The sequence below is a fragment of the Sinocyclocheilus anshuiensis genome, unplaced genomic scaffold (genome assembly GCF_001515605.1).
Source record: "Sinocyclocheilus anshuiensis isolate Anshui unplaced genomic scaffold, SAMN03320099.WGS_v1.1 scaffold848, whole genome shotgun sequence".
Classification (NCBI taxonomy): Eukaryota; Metazoa; Chordata; class Actinopteri; order Cypriniformes; family Cyprinidae; genus Sinocyclocheilus; species Sinocyclocheilus anshuiensis.
In genome coordinates, this window is record NW_015549628.1 from 682,372 (window position 1) to 702,148 (window position 19,777).

General features: G+C 35.5%; 3 protein-coding genes across 3 annotated transcripts in view; 2 read left to right on the forward strand and 1 right to left on the reverse strand.

Annotated features, from left to right (window-relative positions):
• The window catches only part of LOC107659549 (ataxin-7-like protein 2), a 19,102-nt gene extending 14,134 nt beyond the window's left edge, over window positions 1-4,968 (forward strand). The window contains exon 11 of the transcript XR_001630923.1: window positions 4,957-4,968. The gene's annotated coding sequence lies outside the window, so the exon portion shown is untranslated. The remainder of the gene's footprint in view (window positions 1-4,956) is intronic.
• Window positions 773-4,136, forward strand: LOC107659550 (cytochrome b561 domain-containing protein 1-like). Its single transcript, XM_016448537.1, has 3 exons — window positions 773-1,168; window positions 1,775-1,812; window positions 3,217-4,136. Exons 1-3 carry the CDS (start codon window positions 1,000-1,002, stop codon window positions 3,718-3,720), a joined length of 711 nt encoding a protein of 236 aa, XP_016304023.1. The 5' UTR covers window positions 773-999; the 3' UTR covers window positions 3,721-4,136.
• A 1,633-nt stretch (window positions 4,969-6,601) lies between the features above and the next one.
• Window positions 6,602-19,497, reverse strand: LOC107659551 (zinc finger and BTB domain-containing protein 40-like). Its single transcript, XM_016448538.1, has 17 exons — window positions 19,398-19,497; window positions 17,691-18,163; window positions 17,477-17,598; window positions 16,389-16,581; window positions 16,105-16,244; window positions 15,008-15,179; window positions 14,777-14,913; window positions 14,485-14,680; window positions 14,214-14,332; window positions 12,815-12,974; window positions 12,340-12,699; window positions 11,069-11,275; window positions 10,810-10,974; window positions 9,052-9,266; window positions 8,652-8,811; window positions 8,331-8,557; window positions 6,602-7,303 (listed from the first exon to the last, which is right to left on the reverse strand). Exons 2-17 carry the CDS (start codon window positions 18,154-18,156, stop codon window positions 7,118-7,120), a joined length of 3,225 nt encoding a protein of 1,074 aa, XP_016304024.1. The 5' UTR covers window positions 18,157-18,163; window positions 19,398-19,497; the 3' UTR covers window positions 6,602-7,117.
• Between the last annotated feature and the right edge of the window lie 280 nt (window positions 19,498-19,777).

Sequence of the window (19,777 nt, forward strand, 5' to 3'; positions counted from 1 at the left end):
AATTCAGAAAATACCTCGGAATCTACTGAATAATGCTGCTACGTAAATGTTGTTTATAAAATGGATTAAAATATTCTTTATACTCAGCACTGTCTTTATTCATTCATTTATTCATTCTTTTTAAAAAATTGGTAAATGGGTGAATTTGATGAAACCTGTCATTGTGACTTCTTATTTCCATTATCATCGACTTCCAGTCTTATTACAGTGATTCAAAAAAAGTATAACATTTTGGAAAGAAAACACTTTTTTTTTTCACTCATTGTCTTAAATTTATATTCATCTATAGTCTAATTTTTTTTGTCGTTATATTTTGTAGTGATGTTTGAGCTCTTTTTGACCGTAATCTCTATAAAACAATAATTAAAAAATATCCCTATTCAATAATCATGGAAAAATACTGGAAATCCGTTTGTCGTAGAACTAAAGACTAAGAGCACCCATCGCCAAGTCTACAAAATTGGCAAAATTTGTTTTTGTGTGTGAAAACGGATCACCTGTTCGTCATTAGATGTCTCCCTGCGCATGCGTAACTACACCGGCAGAAGTTTAGCTCATGAATAATTAAGTAGCTTACAGTTACGTATCATGTTCATTTTGAATATTAAGAAAGGATATGCTGACGTTCCTTCGCTGCGCACCAATAGCGAACGCTTGACTGTTGAATATTAATGTCACGTATTCGCGTTTCTTGGTAATCTTCCAATCGCAACTGCATGGCTCCTGAATATTAAGAAACGTGCCTTTACTGTAGTAGGACTCCAATCCAGGAAGTGCAAGTCTCGCTGTCACAAACACGAAAATGGCACCCAACAGGAATAACAACCTAGCTAACGCATGTTTCATTTTACCCAGATAGTTCACGAGTTAAAATATTATGCGTTTCAGATCTAAAAATCAGGTTTTGTAAAGCTCAGTAAGAATGACACTTAAGATGTATTTCTATTGTGTGGTTTAGGCGTGCATGTAAAAGTCTGAGCTGCGAACGAATCCTCAGGAATGGCGAGAGGGTCCTCGGATGTGGAGTACAGCGCGGCGGGTGGAGAGGGGCTCGGGATGCGGGACTTCTGCCTCTATGTGTGGCTGCGCAGAGCCGCTGTGCTCGCGGCGCACATCATCTCACTGGGCCTGGTCATTCTCACATCCATACTGTCCAGACCGGGAACAAGTGAGTCACTGCGCTTCTGTACATCAGCTCTTTCATTTACAAAAAGTGCTGTGGCAGTACCATGGTATCAGACGGTAATGTCTTGGAAATTCATGGTAACGTTACTTAAAAATACCATAGTACATGTCCAAAAATATGATAGTAACGTACTATGACAATTTATGGTGTTAAAATGTATTGGTAATACTTTATATGTATTTATAACATAAAACGGAAACACATACAATAACTGACATATTAATATTAAATATGGGCTTCCGTTGATTTATGAATATGTCTGAGTATAGAAGTGAAAAGGCCTTGTCATTTCTACTCCAAATGTATCCATTTCTACAACAAAACAAGAAATACAGTGGTTTGTAGATGTTACCATGGTAGTACCATGTTTTGGAAGTAACAGTATTTTGATGTTTCAATTTGAAAGTAGAAAAAGAACCATGGTATTACTATGCTTTTTGGACTTGTACCACGGTAATTCTGTAATATGACCATAAACTAATGACAATACGCATATATTTTTTGGTAATAAAATGAAAATTAATATGAAGCACTTCCAAATATTAACAAACTCTATTTTACTTTAACTCCTGTGTTTATTAATTTCAGGTCTGTTCTCATGGCATCCTGTCTGCATGTCACTTGGGGTAAATTTTTATACATTCAAATACACAATAAAATATTCTACAGTGTATCATGTTTTCAGGCATAGATTGATAAAAGGATAATATTATTTATATATATATATATATATATATATATATATATATTTATATAATCAGTCCTGGAGGTTTAATAATGCATTGTGTCTCAGTGATGTTCAGCCTCTCAGGGAATGAATAAAATATGTCTTTTGTAAATAATGAATGAGTGTGGTGAAACACAAAGCCAATGGAATTAGCTGCTTCCCCGTGGGAATCTGATTACATTCACCTTGATGACAAAGATAACACATTCTGTACTAATAATGTGACATGACCTGACAGAGGTCAGTCTCAGATTTTGACCCATGTACAGTATAGCAAATAGTCAGGTTAGTTTTTTTCAGTAAGACTTCTTTTTTGTTAAAGATTCAGTTTTAAATAAACATTTTTTTGTGCTTTCTATTTATAAAAGAAGCCTGAAAAATTGCATCAGTTTCCACAAAAGTATTTTATCAGCCCAAACTGTTTTTAACATTGATAATAAGAAATGTTTCTTGAGCAACAAATCAGCTTTAGAATGATTTCTGAAGGATAATGTGATATTAAAGACTAGAGTAAGGGGCTGTTCCCACAGAACGCATTTCTCCATTCCAATGCACTACTTTTCCATTGTTTTTCTATGTAATCACTCTCTATACAGACGTTAATGACCGTTGCGCCCGCATCTTTTGCAGTGTTTCATACACGAGTGCTGCATTTGAAAGAATTTCAACTTTTACACGCTCATCATGCTTATTAATGTAAGCTCCAAAACAATGGACCAATCAGAGGACCCTGGAGGCGGGACAAGCATTTTTTTTACAGTAGCAATTTAGCTTGGCAATTGTTTTGTTGACAGCAAAATTGGAAGAAGAGGCTTTTAAAAACCATTCCTGAGCCCCGCATCTCACGTTTTTAGACATGAAGATGATGCGCTCTGTGTGAACGGCCCCTAAGAGACTTTTTCACAACCATTTAAAAATCCATCCCAACTTTTGGAACAAAGTATACATCCTGTATACTAAAGTATCTATGTGCTTTACCTTTAAGGGTCCTCATGAAATCAGAGGACCCTGGAGGTGGGACAAGCATTTTTTTTACAGTAGCAATTTAGCTTGGCAATTGTTTTGTTGACAGCAACATGGAAGAAGAGGCTTTTAAAAACCATTCCTGAGCCCCGCATCTCACGTTTTTAGACATGAAGATGATGCGCTCTGTGTGAACGGCCCCTAAGAGACTTTTTCACAACCATTTAAAAATCCATCCCAACTTTTGGAACAAAGTATACATCCTGTATACTAAAGTATCTATGTGCTTTACCTTTAAGGGTCCTCATGAAAGCTTAACTATTTCTCTCTTCTGTTTTAGTTTTGTCTGTGTATGACAGAAGGGATCCTGCTTTTCTCCGCCGAGGGCAGCCCGTTCTGCTTCAAATCACGTAAGTGGAAGGTCCGTCTGCACTGGTTCCTCCAGGCTCTGCTGCTGGTGTGTGGAGCTACAGGATTCGGCTTCATGGTGGCCAGCAAAAACATAAAGGAGCATCCTCACTTCACTTCCTGGCACAGCCTGCTGGGAGTCGCTACGATGGCTGCTACCATGCTGCAGGCGATCTGTGGCGTCTTTCTTCTCTTCCCCAAACTCATCAGCACTCGCTCGTTTCCTCGGTTGAGACTGTATCATGCCACCTGTGGTCTGGTGGCCTACCTGCTGGCCTCCGTCACTGTCATGTCAGCCATGTTTACAGACTGGTTTCAAGCATCGGTGACAGGCACAGTCTGGTATATATTCCTACTCCTCCCACTTTTTCCTGCCTTAGTGGTGATGAACCAAATCACTAGTGCCTTCCTGCCCAAAAAGAAGATTACTAGCTGAAAACTGAAGCCTCGAATTAGAGCCTATTTATCTGGACTATAGTAGGCTTTAGAAGCAGCCCTACTCTGTGATGACATAAAAAACAACACATTTTGATATTTTAAATGATGTGCACTCACATAACATTTTGGCTCTGCCCCAAATGGCACACTTTATGTGTACTTGCAGCCTTGTAAAGGTAGAGATAGAAATACTAATTTCTACATAAAATGGTAAACACTAAACCTTCATCCAGGCCAGTAGGTGTCCGTATAAAGTCCAAGAGCACTGTTGTATTTTAAGAGAACAAATCAGAGCCAGCAAAAAGTCCAGTGGTCTATCTGAAATCGCTTACTGTTTGAGTAGGTACTACATCTTTTGGCGTACTGTTTTTGCATACTATATAGTAGGGAAGTAATTACGTATTGGAAAAAAAAGCACCACCTCAGTGACTATGCGATTTCTGATGCAGCCCAGACAGCATTTTTGTGCCCTTGAAGTACACTTTCGGTAAGAGGAGTGATCATAGAGTCTTTCCAACGAAAGTGAGAAATTTAAAGGGATAGTTCACCCAAAAATGAAAATTCTGTCATTAATTACTCACCCTCATGTCGTTCCAAACCCGTAAGACCTTCGTTCATGTTCAGAATGTTAATTAAGATATTTTTGATGAAATCCGAAAGTTTTCTGACAGCAATGTAACTGAAATATTCCCCGACCCAGAAAGGTAGTACGGTAAAACAGTCCATGTGACATCAGTGGTTCAACCTTAATTTTACGAAGCTGCAAGATTACTTTTTGTGCACAGAGAAAACAAAAATAACAACTTTATTAAACGACTTTCTGGGCCTGGGAACATTTCAGTTGCATTGCTGTCTATACAGGGTCAGAAAGCTCTTAGATTTCATCAAAAATATCTTAATTTGTGTTCAGAAGATGAACGAAGGTCTTACGGGTTTGGAATCCCGTGAGTAATGGGTGAGTAATTAATGACAGAATTTTCATTTTTGGGTGAACTATCCCTTTAAGGCCGTTAGTGAAGTGTATGTAGTCACTTTAAGGAAGTGAATATGCTGTTAATGATTACATGATCCAGCGAGTCCTTGTGATTTATTGTGAAACCTCAGGTAATTTATTTTAGATTCTACCTGGGATTTTATTTTTCAGTTGCTCTTGTTCCCAAAGACTATGCACTGAAAATATAGTTGCATTTTGCATATTTTCAGTATTTACATAATTTTGGTTAAAAACACAAAGAATGTTTGATGTTCATAGTGAGTCTGGTGTACTGATGCTCACTATCGAATTAATTCACCCTAAGTGCACATTTAAGTAAGATGACTACTGATATTCTGTTTTCTAGGACATGCTTGATACATTGTAAAATGAGTAATTCTATATTCATATATTTTTAAACTTAATACAAGCAACTGGCTGTGCTTTGCACAGGACACATTTTATGTGATGAATTGAGAGCTGTTTTTTGGTGTTATGTTACTATGCACTGCTGAATAGGGAGCCTTGCGGCACTCTGGGAAAATGAACATTTGCATTGCAAGAATATGCTTATTGTATTATAGCAAGCTTGGAAATGTCATATGTATCAGTCACGTTCTTCTCTTCTTTCAACACTGTCTGTTTGAGTTTTGCATTATTTTAGAGTGCTGTAGTTCTGTTTGTTTATGTTGCAGTATTTGATTGTGTGCCTTCATCCATATAACTGTCTGTACGATACCGACATAAACAACATGACATAAAAATTAGTTATTTTGAAAGTTTTTTTCTTTGTCTGGACTAGGAATGCAAGGAGAAATTTGTCATACCCCACATTTATTTTTATTACGGCTGATAACCAGCTTGTGTGTGTGTATTTTTACAGTAGTCGTTCATCCAAAAATGAAAATTTGCTAGAAATATATTCACCCACAGGCCATCCGAGATGTAGATAAATTTGATTCTTCATCAGAACAGATTTGGAGAAATTTTGCATTACATCACTTTCTCACCAATGCAGTGAATGGGTGCCGTCAGAATGCAAGTTCAAACAGCTGATAAAAACATCACAATAATCCACAAGAAACAAACTCGTCTACATCTTGGATCACCTGAGGAGGAGTACATTTTCAGTAAACTTTGATTTATTTCGATATTGTTGTATTGTGCATATTGAGTCTGGACAGTAAAATAAGTAAATTAATGTGCGCACCTGTTGCTTTAAAGATTTATTTGTAAAGTCAGAACCAGCATAGTTCTTTGCATTATGTGGCACATGATAACTAGAAATGACTTGTTTGTGTCTTGTGTTTATTTATGCCTGTATTATTTTTGTACTGAATACTAAGTCAACTGTTATAATGTTTAGGTGCAGTGGACTCTGACTGAATCGCGATGAATTGCAGTTTAATCCAGAATGTTTAATGTATTGATTCAACATCAAAAGTTTCTATTGAGTGTACAGATATTTTTTGTGTAACTGCACAATGTGGTCAGATTTTAAGATTTAAAAGCTACACTCTTATGAATGTAAAAAAAAAACAATGACTCAGGGTTGTCTACGAATTACTGGCATATTAACTAAAAACTATATATATTTTTGACTATTTTATGCTATAAACCTTACTGTATGAGAAGTATTTGAGGGTTGGTGTTGTATTTCATATGAACAGTAAATGATTGTTTTTAATCAATGCTTTGTGAATTTCTGTAAAATAAATTGATAATTTACAAAAAGACTTGTAATTTTTTACCTGCTTATAAAGTCATACTTTTAATAATATTTGCCATTTATACTTATACAAAGTACATTTTTTCCTCAGACAAACTTTCTCATCTCTATTTAAAATTGCATTCATCACATTGTAGAAATTAAAAGTTAAATCAAACACAGAAAAGTTAATGGTCACAAAATATTTTATACAAGTTATTTTTAGCAGAAAAACAATCATAAAGCATGCCAGAAACAAAAATGATCTCTGTACGTGAAGCTTGATCAGAGGTAGAAAATGTGTTGGAAACAAATTCAAGTGACTTTTCTCATTTAAAATCCGTTTGTGCTTGTCTGAACACTTTTAATAAATAAATAGTTCATAATGAAACACAATGAAAAGAGATTCAGACTGCACTGAAGAGACTGACGTCATCTTGCACTATTTTTAACATGGATTTTGCATGCTTGTGTACGCTAAGCCTGAAAACACTCTTCCAAGAGGGAAAAACAAATCAAGTGATCCAGAGACTAAAGCCTGTGTTCATTAAAAATCATATTCATTCTTGAAAAAAAAAAAAAAAAAACTCTAACATGATTGGTAAAATCACAAGGGCTGAAGTCCTTTAGTACCATGTGTAATCCCATGTAAAAGAAACATCAGCACTCGGTTTCAAAGAAAAGTCATGATCATAAAGCCATGTGGCCCAGAGTTCACTGGCCCTCTTCACAGATGAGCGTGACGGTGCCGTTCAGCAGATCTTCCATACTCACAGCCACGATTCCAGCACCGCTGGCTGCTTCCTGCTGATCACCCAGAGCCACAAACAGCTGCGGTGACCCTTCAATCTGGGATTGGTCGATGCTAATCACTTGCTCTGCATCCTCACACTGCATCACCTGGAAAGAGTCACAAATACCTTGTTTGTTGATAGGGAAGCCGTTTTCTAAAATAAATAATTTATGATTAAATCATTATTAATTATTGGCATGTTTTGTTTAATAGATATATTGAAGATAGTGTTTTCACAACATTTCCGTAAACGATACCAGTGAAATTTCATGATCATTTATACCAATTTTGATATAATAGTAAACATTTATGTGCTAATGAAAACACTTTTTCATTTATTTTATTAATAATAATAATTATACATCAATAATACTAATAAAACCATGAAAAATTATAGTGTATATTATAATTATTATTGTAGTGAAATAATTTAATCATTAAGTAAAACAGATGGAATTCATGGATAACAGTATGATCTTCATATTAATTAATATATTAAAGAGATAGTTCACGCAAAAATGAAAGTTCTGTCATTAATTACTCACCCTCATGTCGTTCCAAACCCGTAAGACCTTCATTCATCTTCGAGACACGAATTAAGATATTTTTGATGAAATCCGAGAGCTTTCTGACCCAACATAGAAAGTAACGCAACTGACACGTTCAAGGCACAGAAAGGTTGTAAGGACATAATTAAAATAGTGCATGTGACATCAGTGGTTCAACTGTAACGTTATGAAGCTACGAGAATACTTTTTGTGAAAACAACAAAAATAGCGACTTTAGAAGAAAACGAAAATAGCGACTTTATTCAACAATTTCTTCTCTTCCGTGTCATTCTTCGACGCGTGTTCATGAGAGTACCAGGATGCATTTTAACAATGTCCTTACTAATTTTCTGGGCCTTGAACGTGGTAGTTGTGTTGCTGTCTATGGAGGGTCAGAGAGCTCTCGGATTTCATCAAAAATATCTTCATTTGTGTTCCGAAGATGAACGGAGGTCTTACAGGTTTGGAACGACATGAGAATGAGTAATTAATGACAGAGATTTCATTTTTGGGTAAACTATCCCTTTAAATGTTTGAATATGAGAGATTTTTTGATTTGGGACATTATGAGAGGTCGGGGCATCACCGTTTGAGCACTGGAGGCCTGTGTCTGTGCTTCCTCTTGCATGACCTGCAGATGTTTGGACAGGAAGTGCTGCTGGAACTCAGGCTCTGAGGTGAAGTGGAGAGAGCAGACCATACAGCTGAACACAGAGCCGGTCTGACTCGCCTGACCGCTGCATATGTGCTGCTGTAGCTCCTGCTTGCTCGTCATAGTGATGTCACAGTTCACACACTTCCACAAGTGCACTTCTGAACAACAAACACACACATACACTAGTACACAGTAAATGTAACTAACAGTAACAGTGGTAATAACTTTCTAGGATCAGTGGTCACTCCTTACCTTTGTGATTGGTTATCTGGTGTTTTAACAGACTATTTCGGTTGCTAAATGTCTTGTCACACTTGTCACACTGCAGCAGAGATTTGATGGCTTTGTTGCCCTGGGCAGAGGCGCTCTCAGGGTGAGCCGTACGATTGTGGTACCACAGACCAGAGAGCGTCTGAAACAGAAACACATGTAAAATCATTACATTTTTATGTTTATTTTATATTTTATCTTATATATTTAAAATAAATGCATACAAATATTTAATAACTACACATATAATTGAAATAATAATATAATGATATATTTTATATTAGATTATACAAATATTAAAAAAAAAATATTATTATAAAATTAAAACATAATTCTATATACTCATCAAATAATCAACCACAACGAAGTGTGTTGTTCTTACCTGATAGGACTTTTTACACGTCTTGCAGCTGTAAGGTTTGTTTCCGTCATGAATGTTCATGTGTTTCTCCAGATTGGCTTCACTGTTGAAGATCTTGCTGCACTCGGGACATTGGTGCAGCTCTTTCGGATGCACCTCCTGGATGTGCTGTCGGAGCTCGTCCAGAGAGGAGAAACTCACTCGGCATTTCTGGCAGTCATGTGGTTCTGTAATGTCTGATAGGACAAATAACATGTCACTAGTTTAGTTTGTGTTTATTAGAAAGTGAAATGTATCAAGTGACCGGTGTGGATGTGCTCACTATGAAAGTTCTGGAGATGGACGGACAGCCCGTTGGCTTGTTTGAAGCCTTTGCCGCATTCCCTGCAAACATAAGGTTTGTCTCCCGTGTGTGTGCGGACGTGACGCGTCAGTTCAATGGACTGAGCAAATGAGGCCGAGCAGTACTGACAGCAGTACATTTTACCTGCAAATGCAGAAATTCGCCACGTTGGTTTCCACATTTGCTATATATGATATACGCATGATATACATACAAAAAAATGTTTGAACCATCCCACCCTCAGCATGCTTCTTCTTGGTGTGGTATGAGAGAGCAGCAGCCACGGAAAAGCTCATGTCACAGTGTTTGCAGTGGAAGGGTTTTTCTCCTGTGTGTAGACGCATGTGGTTCTTCAGAGACGAGGTGGCAGCAAACTTCGCCCCGCACTCCTCGCATGCGTACGGTCTCTCCTCGAAATGTTCAGTGCGTTTGTGATATAAAAGGCCTGAAAGATATAAGCACTGAACACATAAAACAGTGTTGACAAAACAGTGATTGTGTCCAAAAATGTCCTCAGACACTTTTCACCTTTCACATATTTCTTTTAATTTTGTAGAGATGTAGTGTTTTCACATTTCAACATTTCATACCAGTAAACTTTTTAGGACACTCTATACCAATTCTGATACCATAGCAAAAAGTAACATGCTAATGAAAACACTTGTTTATTTAATTAATAACAATAATAATAATAATTCTAATAATAACACTAATAATAATAGTGTATATTATTATTAGTAGTATTGTTATTATTATTATTATTATCATTTAATTCATAATTAATAACATAATATGTATAATATATGTTATGAATGACAATATATTGCTTATTGTTTTTAAATAAACAAGTGTTTTCAATAACATTTTGGCTTAATAATAATAATATTATTATTATTAATCATATTAGTAACAAGTATTATAGTGTGTATTTTCATTCATAACGTAACAATATTTATATTATTATTATTATTTACCATAATAATAATTAATATTATTTAATTTGTAATATAAACAGAAATATTAAATAATTGAAAAATATTTAATTTTAATGTACTTCAACAATCATTGTTGTTGTTAATGAAAGTTAAATATTAATATAAATATTTGGTTACACTTTATTTTCAGGTGTCCTTGTTACAGTGTAATTATACATTCAAGTACTGAGTAATATTAATTAACTACATGCACTTACTAAATGGTTAGGGTTAGGATTAGGGTTTGGTTTAGGGGTACTTGAATGTAATTATGCATAATTGTTATTATAATAGTAAGTACATGTAAGCTGTCGGAGCTCGTCCAGAGAGGAGAAACTCACTCGGCATTTCTGGCAGTCATGTGGTTCTGTAATGTCTGATAGGACAAATAACATGTCACTAGTTTAGTTTGTGTTTATTAGAAAGTGAAATGTATCAAGTGACCGGTGTGGATGTGCTCACTATGAAAGTTCTGGAGATGGACGGACAGCCCGTTGGCTTGTTTGAAGCCTTTGCCGCATTCCCTGCAAACATAAGGTTTGTCTCCCGTGTGTGTGCGGACGTGACGCGTCAGTTCAATGGACTGAGCAAATGAGGCCGAGCAGTACTGACAGCAGTACATTTTACCTGCAAATGCAGAAATTCGCCACGTTGGTTTCCACATTTGCTATATATGATATACGCATGATATACATACAAAAAAATGTTTGAACCATCCCACCCTCAGCATGCTTCTTCTTGGTGTGGTATGAGAGAGCAGCAGCCACGGAAAAGCTCATGTCACAGTGTTTGCAGTGGAAGGGTTTTTCTCCTGTGTGTAGACGCATGTGGTTCTTCAGAGACGAGGTGGCAGCAAACTTCGCCCCGCACTCCTCGCATGCGTACGGTCTCTCCTCGAAATGTTCAGTGCGTTTGTGATATAAAAGGCCTGAAAGATATAAGCACTGAACACATAAAACAGTGTTGACAAAACAGTGATTGTGTCCAAAAATGTCCTCAGACACTTTTCACCTTTCACATATTTCTTTTAATTTTGTAGAGATGTAGTGTTTTCACATTTCAACATTTCATACCAGTAAACTTTTTAGGACACTCTATACCAATTCTGATACCATAGCAAAAAGTAACATGCTAATGAAAACACTTGTTTATTTAATTAATAACAATAATAATAATAATTCTAATAATAACACTAATAATAATAGTGTATATTATTATTAGTAGTATTGTTATTATTATTATTATTATCATTTAATTCATAATTAATAACATAATATGTATAATATATGTTATGAATGACAATATATTGCTTATTGTTTTTAAATAAACAAGTGTTTTCAATAACATTTTGGCTTAATAATAATAATATTATTATTATTAATCATATTAGTAACAAGTATTATAGTGTGTATTTTCATTCATAACGTAACAATATTTATATTATTATTATTATTTACCATAATAATAATTAATATTATTTAATTTGTAATATAAACAGAAATATTAAAGAATTGAAAAATATTTAATTTTAATGTACTTCAACAATCATTGTTGTTGTTAATGAAAGTTAAATATTAATATAAATATTTGGTTACACTTTATTTTCAGGTGTCCTTGTTACAGTGTAATTATACATTCAAGTACTGAGTAATATTAATTAACTACATGTACTAACTATATGGTTAAGGTTAGGATTAGGGTTCGGCTTTGGGTAACTTGCATGTAATTATGCATAATTAATTGTTATTATAATAGTAAGTACATGTAATATGTAAAAAGGACACCTTCAAATAAAGTGTTACCAAATATTATACTAATAATAATTACAAATTAAATTAAAACAGTGGTTTCAAGTTTTCATGTACTTTTTACATCATAATGGAGAGAGACACTAAATTATTATTTATTATGGATATTGTTGCAGGCCAGCTTTGGATCTACGTCACTTGTATGAGCCAGCATTTTTTCAACTTGAAAAGGATCACTGCATACCTGAAGAGTGTTTGAAAGTTTTGTCGCACATGTCACATGGCACTTGTTCTGTTTTCTTCTTCTTAGCCGGAGGGCCACCATGGACTTCCATGCAGTGCTGGTGAAGGCTCTTGAGCGTCGGAAAGGCCATTGAACACTCTGAGCAGCGCTGCTCCTTCCCTGGCGCGAGGGCACAGCCTTTCTTATGCTTTATCAGGCGACACTTAAAGTCAAACGTCTTATTACACCACTCGCAGCGGTACGACACAGGGACAGCTTTTCTTCTGCCTTTTGTTTTGGAGTTTTCTCCATCATCTTCCTCAGAGTCTGCGGTAGATCCTTCCTGCTCAACCTCAGATTTTGCAGAATCTGGCAGAGGCCCTATTTAGAAAATTAATAAAAAATAAAGGTTTGTTTCCATCAGATACTTTCAAACGTGATGCCTAACTATCATATCACTTGGACCGAAATCTCTATGCACTGAAAAGTCCTTCACCGGTATGCTTGAGCTCTTTCAGCTGCGGGAAGTTCTGCTGGTTGGCAGACAGCAGCTGGCACAGTGAACTGGTAAACTCTGAGTCACGACTCAAAACTCTCTCGACAGTCTGATGAACTGACTCCAGCTCACCATCGGCTCTCCGACAGCTCTGGAGAAACTGGAACGCACAAAAGTAATGTTATATAATGTTGAATTTTATTTTATATACTGTACACACAAAAACTAAACTCTGCAGGAAACACAACAGTATGCAGTTAGTTTATTATTCTAATTTATAGTATGTTAAAAATGGTAAAGCAAAAGTGCCTGAGTGGATTTTTTAAATATGCATCTGTGCATTTTAGACTAATACACTACTGTCAAAATTACACTAGCATTTAAAAGTTTGTGATCAGTAAGTTTTGTTTTAATTATTATTATTATTATTTTGAAAGAACTTAATAATTGTATTCAGCAAGGACACATGGAATTGATCAAAAGTGACAGTAAAGAATTATAATGTTACAAAAGGTTTTCCATTTCATATAAATGCAGTTCTTTTGAACTTTCTATTTATCAAAGAATCCTGCAAAAAAAAAGTATCACAGTTTCCACAAAAATATTAAGACCTGTTTAAGCATTGATAATAAGAAATCTTTCTTGACCACCAAAAGCTGAAAGATCAGTTTTGTCATCACAGGTATCAATTAATTACATCTTTAAAAAAATCATACCAAAACCAAACTTTTTGATATATATGAGAAATTAAGTCTAGAGAAGAGCATTTCGCAAAATATTATATACTCATTGTATTTTACTTTACTTGTTAGTGACGTCTTAATTTTATTTAATTGTTTAAATAAATCTGTTATGCAACAGGTTATGACAGCCACTGCGTAAATGAATATATTTCAACAACAAATAGAAGTTTTTTTAACTTAGAATTTAATTTAAAAACTGCATTATGTGCAATTTACATGTTTGCATACACTTTTTTTAAGTTGCCTGTTGATTATTATATTTAAAAATAAATAGTAATTAAATGTAAGTTTGGGCTCTGTAGTTAATTGTTACCTTTTAATAATGTAAAAGGGCTCCCTATAGTTTAGATCATAAGCCGAGGAATATTTTTATCCCAAAGAAAATTTTTTATTATAATTTAATTTATTTTAAGTAAGAGCAATTTGTCCAGTAAGTCACTGTTTAATTAAAAAAAAAGCAATTTTATGTTGTTTTTTCCACCTGCTGTACCGAAACCATATCAAACTGTGACGTCAAAACTGAGGTACGTACCGAACCGTCATGTCTGTGTGTGTGTGTGTGTGTATATATACACACACACACTGTTCAGTATTTGTAGTATGCAAATTAAGGCATATATTTAATATATTTAGTATATTTTTCCTCCACCTCTTACCTCAGCAAATTGCTGTGTCCCATGATCCATTGCGTTCAAACCTTGTTCGAGCAGGGTAATGTCACTGATTGTTTCCAGAATGAGCGATTTGTGCTTAAAGAGCACATCTATGTCTTTAACTAAAAACCAAAACACAGCAAAAATATTTTGGTACACAGAGCAATGGGTCTAATTTACTTATTAAAGATGCAATTTACACTCACCCTTTCAGATAATTACAAAGCTAGTGATTAAAAGCAGTGTGTTGATTCAAAGTCTTTTTAACACTCACTGGTTTGGAGAAGTTTTTGAGCGTTTGGTTTCTCCTTGACCTCCTGCATGAGGAGCTGCAGCTCTGGACTGTGTGTCTCTATCCACAGCAGAAGCCTCCAAACAGTCACCGCCTGCAGTGAACCATCCAGTGCTGCAGATATCAGCCTTCCAACCACCTCAACATCTCCTTTCTCTCCCAGAAGAGCTTTAATACACTGAATGGACACAAATATATACATTTAAAAGCTGCTTCCTTGTATTGAATCCACTCTCAAATTCTAAAAAGTCGATTAATAATGCAACACAGGTACCTCTCTCTCATTTGCATTCATATCTGGACCCATTTTAAGGCTCTGTTCGATAAGCTGGAGGTCCATATTCAGTTCTATGAGTCTGTTCTGATATATTCTCAACAAATCCATCCCACTGCTGTCTTCTGTTGTGTCATCTGACAAAGAATATATCATCAGAAGTATTAGCTAAGAGAATTTGCTGTGTGATGAAACAGATTAGGCATTGTTGCCAAGTTTTGCTGTTCATACGCCTTGTGTCTTTCAGGGCCTGCAGAAGCTGAAGCACATCTGAGGAGCTTTCCTTCACCTCATGGAGCAGCATAAGAAACGTTTCTTCACTTATGGTCATCTCTCGGAGTTTACATAACAGACTTTCCACCACCTCCACAGAGGATGGAACAGAACAGCACTGCAGCACTACCTTAGGAAGAACAGACACATACACTACTGTTTAAAAGTTTGGCATCAGTAAGATTTTTTGTTGTTGTTGGAAAGATTTTAATACTTTATTCAGCAAGGATGCATTAAATTAGTCAAACGATTTCTATTTCAAATAAAAGCTTGTCTTTTGAACTTTCTACTCGTTAAAGAATCATAAAAATGTATCAGGTTTTACACAAAAACGGTAAGCAGCACAACTGTTTTCAACATTAATAATAATGAGAAATATTTGATCATGTGACACTGAGGTCTGGAGTAATGGCTGGTGACATTTCAACTTTGCATCACAGGAATAAATTCAGGGTTTCCCATACATTGATTTATTTGTGGCGGGCGCCACAACATCAAAACTGACCGCCACAAATAGATTTTCCAAAAGGCTTTGACTTCGCTGAATAAACATGAGCACTGCACATTTAAAAATCAAAAACCGGTGCGGGTGTTTTTATATCACTGTATTTCAGAAGGAAACCGACTGTCTTCAGATAATTTTCGATGTCATTTTCATTGCATCTTGCATGTTATGCCTGATAAAGCAGCGTTTGTGAGCGGAGCACTGTTTTGTGTACAGCCGTTACCGGGGAAACCTCTATCTCTCCCGCTCTAAAAGCGCCTCCTGCTGGCAGAAAATTAATGTGCATATATATATATATATATTGCATTGTAAGGCTGTGGGAAACACTGAAATTACATTTTAAAATATATTCAAATAGACAATGGTTATTTCAAATTGTAATAACATTTCACAAAAGTATTGTTTTTACTGCATTTTTTTTTTTCAAATATCGGTGACCATAAATCTAACTAACCTCAAACCTTTAAATGGTAGTATATATATAACAAATTTTAATCAATGTGTACTGTTGTACTGTTCTATATAAGAAACTGTAAGGGACAAAATATACCTCTTTTTCCACTTCATTTGTACATCTGTTTGCTGCGTTGGTCAAAAGCTCTGAGAGGTTGCTGACACTGGAGAGGTGATGAGATAGTTCTGATATATGGGCCAAAAGCCCACTAGACCACCGAACTCCTGATGCAGGAACTGTAAATAAAGAGATCAGTCTCTTTATTTGTACATTCACTCAAAGTTTAGCAAATTCTGCCTGAAATGTTTAGTCATTTTAGTATCCTTTTAATACCCCATGATTCAAAACTTCACACTTTCACTCAACCCAGGTCAGCTTACCTTCTGGCTCGGGACAGCTCTTGTTTCCCTGGTCCTCCAAAACTGATCCCGGCTCAGAATTTAAACATTTTAGCTGTTCTAACAAAGTAAGGACTGTTTGAGCTGACAGAACTTTCTCTACTTTCACAAAATTTAGCAACCTCTGGTAAACCTCAACTGCTGATGGATCTCCTTTGAAGCTCTCCAATATGACCTGCAGAAGATCAGAAGTGAGATCTGAATTCAGTCCTAAATGTTTCTTTAGATCATCAATATGTTTTAAAGGAATAGTTCATTCTAAAATGAAAATTTGCTGAATATTTATTTACCCTCCGGCCATCCGAAATGTAGATGAGTTTGTTTATTTATCGTTACAGATTTGGAGAAAATTAAACATTACTTGACTTGCTCACCAAAGGATACTTGCAGTGAATGGGTGCCATCAGAATGAGAGTCCAAACAGCTGATAAAAACATCACAATAATCCAGAAATAATCCACACAACTCCAGTTCATCAATTAATGTCTAGTAAAGTGAAAAGCTGCATGTTTTCAATAAACAAATTCATCATTACAACAATTTTTAGCTTTTTGCTTCTGGCTAAAATATTAGTCCTCTATCCATAAAATTGCTTTCTCCAGTGAAAAATGTCGAGATCAAACACTGGTTACAAGCAAAAACAGTTAGTGGATTTTGATGTGAGATGACAACAGGGTAAGGAAGGTTTCACTGTAGGAAGCATTATTACAAATTATTTTGGCCATAAGCAATGGCATGAAGTCAAAAATGTTTAATGATGGATTTGTTTATTACAAAAATGCAACCTTTCACTTCACAAGAAGTTACCTAATAGACTGGAGTCGTGTGGATTACTTGTGGATTATTGTGATGTTTTTATCAGCTGTTTGGACTCTCATTCTGACGGCACCCATTGGATCCATTGGTGAGCAAGGGATGTAATGCTACATTCCCCCAAATCTGTAATGATGAAGGCCTGAGAGTGAGTAAATTTTCCGCAAATCTTCATTTTTGTGTGAACTGTTTATTTAAGAAGTGAATTATCAGTTACATGCAAAACTTTTTATCTCTTTTTTTTACTATTATTTTACCTGGCGCTCTTCTGTGGATACTGTATCCCACATTTCAAGAACCTTAACATATGACCGTCCATTCTGGAGGATTTTTGTGATACCAGCTTGATTTTGAGAGATCAACTCGACTGCACTGTCCTCTGAACATAGAAATAAACATAATTCATAAAAACCATTGGAATAAAGTGATCTCAAACAGAAATCTCTACTATTAATTAGTCCATTTTTTTACCTTCAAAACTGTTTTTGTCCCTTTTAAGCTCTTCCAATTCAGACGGCTCCTTAACACAATGTTTAATAACTTGAGGGTTCATCGACTCAGTCTCAGTTTCCACAGAAGTCTGCTTCATGAGGTCAGTGAGAATGTTCTTACAACCAATGGCCACATCAAACATCTGCAAGCTGTCTGCAGCAGCTATGAGTCGGGTGAAGTTGTGTTTACCGGGAGGTAGTTTACCAGTGTACACCATGTCCAGAAGAGAAGAAAACTCTTGAGAGGACAATAAATCTGTGTCGATGGAGATGCTGTCAGAACCTTCCAGAACAGACTTAAATAACATACTGGAGGCCGCCAGCACTAGCTTGTGAGCGGGGTGCAGGGTCTCACCCACCAGGATGGAGCAGTCGCAAAACTGCTTCTCTTTACGTAAAGCATGCAGCTGCTGCATGAGCTGTCGGCTGTAGTTTGGGAGCTCCATCTTGTACCTGTAGAGGTGGAAAAAAAGGGAAATGCAGAAAAATGTATCAAGTAAGTTTATCCTTAAAGTGAGAATGTGTCAATGGGTTAAGAAAAAATAATATTGTTTCTGACCCCACTGACAGATATTTGTTCTTGTTTTAAGCATAAATTCAAAGTCAATATCTTAAATAATTTTGCTCTGCAAGTAAACGTGTCTTGATTTAAGAAGGTTTAGATGTTTGTACTTGAAAACAAGAGTTTATGCTTAAAACAAGAAAAATGTGTGGCCTGTGATAACCAGTGATTTATGGTTTATGGATATCATTGATTTTAACCCACCATGCCATATCATAAGAATATTGTCAAAGCAAATCATAAGCATATCTTCATTTCTAATTTATATTTTTGTTTTAAATGTTCTTAACATAATACTTTCTGGAATTCTTTTCTATTTTAAACATAAATTCAATTTATTTTTATTTCTTTAAAAATAAAAAACAAGTTATTCTCCTGCTCAAGCAAATGTATCTTGATTTAAGTAAATTGAGATATTGGAAGCAAGAGCTTATGCTTATATAAAAATAATATTATTTATTTCCCTTATTATTATTATCCCTTATTCCCTTCGTTTATTTTTCTTACCCCATTGACAGATAAACTCACTTAATTTGGAAGTTTTTTCTTTTTCTTTCAGAAAACCAGACTTATCATCTTAAGTCATTTTCCTTCTCAATAATTGCATCTTAGTTTAAGACCTTCTAGATATTTGTAATGGGGAAACAAGACAAAAAACAAAACAAAAAAAACATCGTGATCAGGGATGACCAAAAAATGTTTTGGAGTGAAATATACATATCCTGTTCCTAAATAAAAGTGCAAGAGGTCCTTGACAGAAACCTACTCATCCACTGAGACTAATAGTACACCATAACATCTCTGGTTATGTCAACTACTCTAAAAGCATCTGATTATTATGTCAAATTAAATATAAGTCAAATAAAAACAAACACAATTCATAAGGTGTTATTAGAACTGAAAGGGGGCCATTTTAGCCTGTTTATTCCCAGCATAAAGAAATTATAAGGATAAACGATGCCATAATCACATGCAGTGAGTGACATTTCAGTTTGCCGCTAACCTGACATGGTATCTGATGCTAATATAAAAAAATAGAAGCAGCAAAAAATACAAACAGCACAATATTAGAGCTAAATGGTTTTGCCGCTTACAGTAAACTACAGCTACACACTTCCCCTTTACCTTTAAATTCAAATGATCCGGCTCTTTATTTAAACTCCTTCGAAGGACAACATTCCGCTGCGCAATAAAGATTCGGCCCAAAACACTCCGACAGTGCGCATGCGCGTACAGATGAGCGAACCATGACGTAATGCGCATGCGCTTCATGATTTGCGGTCCCTTTATATACGCATGCGTATAACGAACAGCTGGTTTTCGGGAAGCTTTTGAAAGGATGATTCGAATCACTCCACCATAGACAACAATCATGTAGTCACGACAAGCACCCAAAAACCTTTATGACTTTATGGATACAAAATGCATGAATATCGTGTGTGTTTAAATAATTACCGATTAATTATATTAAATGCCCTTTATTGCCAGATAGGTTTATAGTTGTA

What these genes read in the sequence shown, in the direction of transcription:
- LOC107659550 (XM_016448537.1), top strand. Translation starts at nt 1,000, where the DNA reads ATGGCGAGAGGGTCCTCGGATGTGGAGTACAGCGCGGCGGGTGGAGAG. An exon ending in ACTGTCCAGACCGGGAACAA is followed by an intron (nt 1,169 to 1,774) that starts GTGAGTCACTGC and finishes TATTAATTTCAG; the next exon opens with GTCTGTTCTCATGGCATCCT. An exon ending in CTGTCTGCATGTCACTTGGG is followed by an intron (nt 1,813 to 3,216) that starts GTAAATTTTTAT and finishes CTTCTGTTTTAG; the next exon opens with TTTTGTCTGTGTATGACAGA.
- LOC107659551 (XM_016448538.1), bottom strand. Translation starts at nt 18,156, where the DNA reads ATGGAGCTCCCAAACTACAGCCGACAGCTCATGCAGCAGCTGCATGCT. An exon ending in GAAAGAGCTCAAGCATACCG is followed by an intron (nt 12,700 to 12,814) that starts GTGAAGGACTTT and finishes TTTTCTAAATAG; the next exon opens with GGCCTCTGCCAGATTCTGCA. An exon ending in CAAGAAGAAGCATGCTGAGG is followed by an intron (nt 10,975 to 11,068) that starts GTGGGATGGTTC and finishes CTGCATTTGCAG; the next exon opens with GTAAAATGTACTGCTGTCAG.